Source organism: Penaeus chinensis, chromosome 35 (genome assembly GCF_019202785.1).
Source record: "Penaeus chinensis breed Huanghai No. 1 chromosome 35, ASM1920278v2, whole genome shotgun sequence".
Classification (NCBI taxonomy): domain Eukaryota; kingdom Metazoa; phylum Arthropoda; class Malacostraca; order Decapoda; family Penaeidae; genus Penaeus; species Penaeus chinensis.
In genome coordinates, this window is record NC_061853.1 from 5246833 (window position 1) to 5254332 (window position 7500).

The 7500-nt window shown below is 42.0% G+C and overlaps 1 protein-coding gene across 1 annotated transcript in view; it reads left to right on the forward strand.

Moving 5' to 3' along the window:
- The window catches only part of LOC125044404, a 14586-nt gene that overhangs the window by 5797 nt on the left and 1289 nt on the right, over window positions 1–7500 (forward strand). The window contains exons 2-4 of the mRNA XM_047641053.1: window positions 1457–1691; window positions 2065–2214; window positions 5379–7500. The exon at window positions 5379–7500 is cut by the window's right edge and continues 1289 nt beyond it. Coding sequence (XP_047497009.1) covers window positions 1457–1691; window positions 2065–2214; window positions 5379–5595 — 602 coding nt within the window. The 3' untranslated portion in view covers window positions 5596–7500. The remainder of the gene's footprint in view (window positions 1–1456; window positions 1692–2064; window positions 2215–5378) is intronic.

Sequence of the window (7500 nt, forward strand, 5' to 3'; positions counted from 1 at the left end):
AAAGATAATAATTGTAATCATTACTAGCTGTAAAGTAGACTGCAACAAAAACTCAACGCGAGAGAATGTAGTAGACGACCTTGCAATTGCTGAGCAAGTTTCCCGAGATGCAGCTCGTCGTACCCACTCGGTATGGTTAATGACGATTGCTTCAAATTCCAACCATTATACTTCGTTTTGATCGCCGGTACATCTACGTGCCTTTGCGTTCGGTTAAGGAAGACGTTCCGGTTCGAAATGAGGTCTCGGTTGAAGAAACGCTTACACAAATTTGATTATAATAATAATAAATATGCGTCATGTAAGACTCGTAGGCGTATTGTTAACTTATGTTCACGGGTTTGATAAAAGGGGGTTAAATCTCGTTTCCAAAAGGTGACATAACACGGGAGGATCCAAAGAGCAAATTCACATACACTTACGTAGGAGAGGAAAAAATTCTCCCAAGAAAATGAGCCTGAAGCAGCAACAGCATAGAAAGGCAAATTTACAAGCACGCCAGACGCCGGCACCAGTGCAGCCCATCAGGTTTTCTCTGTTACCTTGCTGTCCTTCAATGCTTGTTAGATATAAGACGGAGCTCAACAAAACTAGAGCACACTCCTCGTTCGAATGACTTGCTCCAGAACACGAGTCTAGAATGTGCAATGAAATCCTGTTCCGTGAAATATATCGGTTGTTTTTTTCTATTTTGTTTCGAAGATATAGTATTAGAAATCCGTTTCGATGGCGATGTTTGCAATAAGGTTTGATCTGCGACTTCATGCATTGGATGTTCGTCTAAAGCCATTTTGCAACGTTTCTGAAAAGTGGCCGATTATAATACGGATTCATGATTGCTTCTTATTAAGATGGAGGAATTATTAATGATCTCATTAGGGAATAATTACTAGAAATATTAAGCATATCACGAATTATTACCTTGATGGAGATAAGCGAAGCACTAAAAGGAAAACCCCCGCGATGGCAATAATGATAATCCGTGGCGGGGCAGACAGTCGACCGCTTATCATTATCTTCATCAACAGTCACAAACTTGCAGTGATCATGATTCTGGTGCCGATTGCAGACTGCACGATTCCCAGACGATGATTAGGCTTGCATTGATGTAAATGATATCACAGTGTCTGTTTTTTAATTGATGATAAGACCTTGGTTTAAATATATGCAAGTGCAAACACACGTGTTTTTTTTATGGCGTGGGTTTGTGTTTCATATTCATATACAGGCACACAACCAACAAACAAACAGACAAGCAAACAAACACACTTGTCAGAGCCTCATTAATTCTCAAAACGATAAAACAGAAAAATAACATCACACAAGAACTGGGTTAAAATTACTCAGAATTCCACAACCAATTATACGAAAGAAGAAAGAAAAAAAAAAAAATATATATATATAACGCTCATTTTTGTTTTATCTAATTTTCTCTCTCTCTCCCATCTTTTATCAGATCTTGTGGTCTATCTCCCGGTGACTCTCCTTCTCCCTACGTTCGCCTTCCGTTCGCGTTACTCCTTGGCCGGAAGTAAGGATTCCAGCTGGTCGAGTTACCTCTTCGGAAGGAGTTATGGAGGAGGTCGAGATAAGGAAAATGAGGATGCTTGGCAAGACGTCAGAGGCCCTGTGGATCGCGTTCTCTCGGGCGACGTCAGATACGACCCCCAGCATCCGGAGTACGAGAACGGGTGTGTATTGTGTGCGATGTTTTTTTTTTTTTTTTTGGGGGGGGTCGTGTTTTTTTTCTGTGTTTTTTTAAGGGTTGGTTTTTGTTTGTTGTTGTTGTTTTTTATTGTTCTTACGGTAATTTGTTTTTTGTTAACTCATTTGTTTGTATCTCTCTCTCTCTTTATCTCTCTTTCTCTCTCTCTCTCTCTCTCTCTCTCTCTCTCTCTCTCTCTCTCTCTCTCTCTCTCTCTCTCTCTCTCTCTCTCTCTCCCTCTCTCTCTCTCACTCTCTTTCGTCCTCCCTCTCCCTCTCTCTCTCACACACACACCGAATTTATTTTGTTTACATCTTGAAACTGATTTTGATTTTTTTCTCTCCCTCTCTCCCTCGCAGAGCATACGGTTCCTTGCTCTCCCGCCTCGATGCCTACTTCCACTATCTCCGAGTGCATGACGATTCCTGTAGGATGAAGGCTATATGTCACTTGGCGAAGGACCCTGCAAAGTACAGCCCCCTTTCGCATCTCATTCTCTCAGCCCTGAAGTGAGTATGGTTGTTATTGTTGTTTGTAAAGAGGTTGGATGGATGGATGGGGATGGGTGTGGGTGTAAGGGTTGGGGAGACAGGGAGGGATGGGGGTGAGGGTGATGGGGAGAAGGGGAGGGATGGGGGTGAGGGCGAGGGAGAGGGAGGGAGGATTGAGGGGATGTGAGTGCAAGGGTGATGGGGAGAGAGGGGGAAAGGAGGGAGAGAGGGAAAGCTGTGGGTGAAGAAGACGGAGGGAGAAAGGGAGGGAGGGATCAGGGTGAAGGAAAGAGAGCTAGAAAGGAAGAGTTGAGGGTGAGGATGAGGAAGGGTGAAAGGTCGTGGGGTGAGGGTAAAGGAGAGGGAGGAAGGTTGAGAATGAGGGTGAGAGAAGGTTAAGGGTCGAGGATGAGTAAGAGTGAGGAAGGGAGGGACAAAGAGTTGAGGAAAAGAGAGTAAGAGGGTTGGGAATGAGGGAGGGAAAGGTAGGGAAAGAGAGGGTGAGGGCTAGTGAGCATGGGAGAAAGACAAAGCTGAGGGTGAGGGAGAGATTTTGGGGAAAAGACTAAGGGTGAGTATGAGAGGGGGTTAAGGGTGAGAGAGAGAAGGTTCAGGGTGAGGGAGGGAAAAGATAAGGAAGAAAAAGAGAGAAAGAGGTAGAGAGACAGACAAGAGAAAGGTTAAGAATTTAAGGACACGCTATCAAAATATTACGAAGGTCATTATGCAACATTATCGTACATTTACATTTACCCGTTAAGAGAAAGCCCACCGTTATATATACAAATACAATATACTTAAAATATTCTAAACAACAAAAAAATACAATAACTGAAAGAAAAGGAGAAAAAACAAGCCAGATCAAAATAGTAATTGAAAATAATAAGCAAAGACATTAAGAGTAATGATAACAATTTCAATAACTTGCATCGTATTTCTTTTTTTTTTCTTTAACGAGTGTTCCAAGCTGAAATAAGAAGTAAAGGATTAAGTGCAGCCAAGCCTTTGTATAACTCTAAGATAACCTCGGTTGGCGCCAGACTCGCCCTGTTGTCTACGGTTTCTAAATATTGATCAAACCGTTATTCAGAAAAAAAGAGATATCGAAAAGACATTTTATATATTTGGATGGCTGTGATTTTTTTCTTTCTTTTTTTTTTTTTACTTTTTTTTATGGCGCTGTTATTAATATCTTGTATTATTTATTCTCGCCGATAGACTCGAGGATTTAATCGTTTTTTGTCCTGACGGTAAAAGTAAGCTAAAAGATCGCTGTGTTATTTTGGAAATGTTATCAGCAATCATTACAGCTGCATATTTATTTGCGTGAAGGCATATCAGATGGTATTGGTCAAAACGAGATTGTAGAGTACCACTTGGCTGTCCCTTGAAACTTGAATTTCAGGTATCAAGCAATACTTAAAGAAAAATTCCTCAAGGATTTCCAGATCTCCGCAAAATACGGTGCGCGTCGTACGTTACACACTAGCCAAATGTTCACAGTTCTGCTCGATGCTTACTTATATACAAAAGGTTGTTAACAAAGTTTGCTGTAACATAAAAAGCGGTTGTCCTTACATCTCTACTTACTTGTAAAATATGGCGGAGTCGTGACAATGTGGCTTCCGGTGTTCGATCAAAAAATTGCCAAAAATCAGATGCAAGTATTCACGCGTCGGTTTGCATCTTCGGTCTAATTTCGTTCAAGAAAATTTTCCTGACACGAAACTTCAGCGTGTCAGCGGTTTTAGGCAGGACTAATCATGCGCCCTGGGCACACAAGGTTGAATCTGAACACCTCAATTGTTGCCATGCTGAAGTGATTCTCAAGTTCCACAATTAAGAGAAAAAAGAAAAAGAAAAAAAAAAAAAGGAGAGTGAGTGCGAGAGAGAGAGAGAGAGAGAAAAAAAAGAAAACACACCGATCGACAAACCCGAACCGTACAGCCTGTTTCACCTTAACCTAACACAGTGCCTCACGAAATAACAAAAACACACACACATACAAACGAAACAGCGAAACATAAACCATAATACTGATATTAATAAAAGTAAAAAGGGGAAAAAAGAGTCACAGCACGCGGTGGACAGTGGCAGCAGCATTAGCAAACACGCTGGCCTTGTACACGTGTTTTCCAGGACTTGCAAAGGGAACCGCACCCGATCTACGGACAGGCTGCTGCTGCTTCATGGCGCCTCTGTTGAGACACCCACAGGGGCTCCTGCAGGGGGAATGGGAACTGGGAATGATGAGTAAATGTGCGATTTGGGAATTACGCATCAGGAATGGAAGCTGGGGGTGACTGTAGGATCTGGGAATGAGGAGTGGGAATTGGGGGTTAGCAGTGAAGTGGGAATTCATAATGAAAGTGAGGATTAGGAATCAGTAATAGGATTTGCTGAAATGTTACATGTGTTCTATAAGGGAAACGGTCTATCGATAGCTGTTTTATAAGGGGTAGAGGTAGACAGGCAAACTGGGGGAGAGGGGAGCTAAATTAAGAAACTTGAAATATAAATTTAAGAATAATTCTGAGAGTTGTCTGAGTATTCGTGGTCTTAGTGAATATTTGTAAGTGTAATGCCTCACTCAGCCGCGCTCGCATGAAACCTAACTGTATTTTCGAGAAACGTGTTTTGTCTGTTGGAGAATGCTTACTACACGGTCATATAAGCTGTGGTCAATTATCTTTTTAATTGGTGACATAGTAACATGAGATGGCAGATTTTTAAGTCTGTGAATTTTTTTTTTGTTTTGTTTTTGTACATGTCTGTTCGGAATTGAAACACGCACATATTAACACACGCTTACATACACCGGTTTAGGAATAAATATTTCGAAACATAAATAGCCAAACAAACACAGACAGACAAACAGACACGCAAATAGTGGTGGTGGTTTGGTTTGCGAAGTTCTAGCTTCGCCCGGGCCTTCTAGATCACGCAAATAAACGAAGACATTTGCTAGTAGAGAAACAGAAAGATGTATATAAACAAGAATATTGCTTAAACAAATTAATAGGTACAAACAAGTAAACAAAATACGTTCAAATTAACAAACAACACAGCGTAATCAACAAAATAAAACAACACAAACAAACAAAACACGATCAAATTAACATAAAAAACACTTTTTCGAAATTCTGAAAAAAACTCACCTTTGTTTCTTCTTCATTTTACAGGAAGAGTGAGTCATTCTCCAGGCCTTCTTCATACAGCCAAGAAGTGTTTCGTTTCTTCCGCTACTACTGGGCAGCTGAAAGGGGCGTGGCCGGCGAGGACTGTAGCCACGCCTACTACCAGTGTCCAGCTGACCTTGAGGACATTGTCAACATGAGTGTCCTTAGCTTCTGGCAGAAACTTGCATCTCGTGTGTCTATTAAGCTGAGCGACGAATGATGCCTCCCTCCTTTTTATTTTATTTTTTTAATTATTATTCTGATGGAGTATTTTATATATTTTGGTGCTTTAAATGCCTACTTGGTGCCACGTGGTTCCAAAATTTTCCGTACTCTGGTGCCCGGATCGTGCTGTACAACATAACCGTATGTTACCAGCCTGTTACTAGTGCCTCGAGAGGGCGGGTTGTGGGTCGCCCTCCCCGCCCAACATGTTACCACCCACTCACCAATGCCTCGGGGGAACGGGCGGTCTTGCTTACCCCGCCCCCTCCCCCCCACCTTATGTGACGCTCATGGAACTCCTATTTTCCAAAGTCTCGACTGGATAACTTGTCCCATCTGCGTTATAATGGGCCCAGACGCCTCCAGACAATACCCGAGTCATATATAATGTTTACAAGGTCTGCGCCCCTTCTCCCCGCCCTGGAAGCCTGGGATTCAGCGTAGGCCCTCTTGCTCTACTCGCTAAGGATCTCCCCGTCAATAAGAGGTGTTGTAAGTGACGAGTTAAACCTGTGATATTGTAGTTTATTTTGATGTGTCTGACTTCCGCCCCACAGCGGTTCGGGCACTTTGCCCACCGACCTGCACTGTGCTGTTGACAACCGTAGTCACTCTGCTGACCTATCTCTGACCTTCTGCCTGCTGCCTGCTGCTACAGCGTGGGCAGGTTAATATCATTTAGCTCACAGTCATTACAATCTTTACCGAAACCAGACAGTAGACAGTTTCTTGTAAAAAAGTAGTGAACTTGGACGACTGCGTCAAATCAATGACAATCGTTACCATCTTGCTGACAGTTTTATGGACTCACAACTCGGACAATCTCCATAAATGCCTGCACCGTCCTTCGACAACTTGTCCTGTGTTAGATCAGTGCTAAAAGTCACCCCGGACCCAAAACTAAGGCTACAGTTACGAAACTTTCGTAACCAACAAAGTCAAACGAATTATTGTAAAAAGTCTAATCCTATTTCTCAGGCTTTGTAGCCTCCTATGCATATCTTTTGCAAGGGAATAAAAACGCAAAATGAACATGGATTTATTCTGACTGTAGACTGGGGGAAAGTATTGACTTAGTGACACACGGAGAAAGCGTTGACTCAAGACACTGGGAGAAAGCGTGGACTCAGACAAGGAAAATAGTTATAAGTCGGAGAGAAAGTCGTGTATATGCGATATTCGTAGAAGCGAGTCGTGAAACCACACCACGACACTAATGCCACGACCGGTCTCATTTGCATTGTGATTTTACCTCCTGTCAAAATAAGATTAATGATCATGATTAGTAATAAGCACATCTTTGTAAAAGATTCATTTAGGAAATACTAGAAACGTTTGAAATTGAGCATATGATGAATGTAATTTTTTGACTAGATTAATTCGATCAATACTACAAGTATTTGAAGTTGAACATAATGTAACTCTGAACACTGTCTCTCGAAACCTGACCTGGATCATGAATGGCTTGACCTTTTGAAGTGAATGTTGCAGGGTCTCTCGGGAAGACGCAGCCTGTCAAACCGACCGGCGGACTTTTAAATCAAGTACAAAGAGGAGACTAAACAGCAAATTGTATTTTTAGAGCTTATCTATATTTGCAAAGATTGATACAATATTTAAGCGTTTGGTTGTGATTGAAGTCTCAAAGGACGGCAATGCACGCGGAAATTGAAAAAAAAGGGCGAGAGAGAGAAAAAAGTCATCCACAGAAGAAAGGATCTTTTCAAGAACCCTGACATTTGCTTCAGTGGGTTATTAGACTGACAGAAGCACTGAGAGAGACGCCAGAGAGCCAGGCTGACAGAGACACTGACGGACTGTTGACATTAGCTTGTGACATTCGACCAATGACTACACGACAAAATTGTCACGTCACATTACTTTGACTCATGACGATACG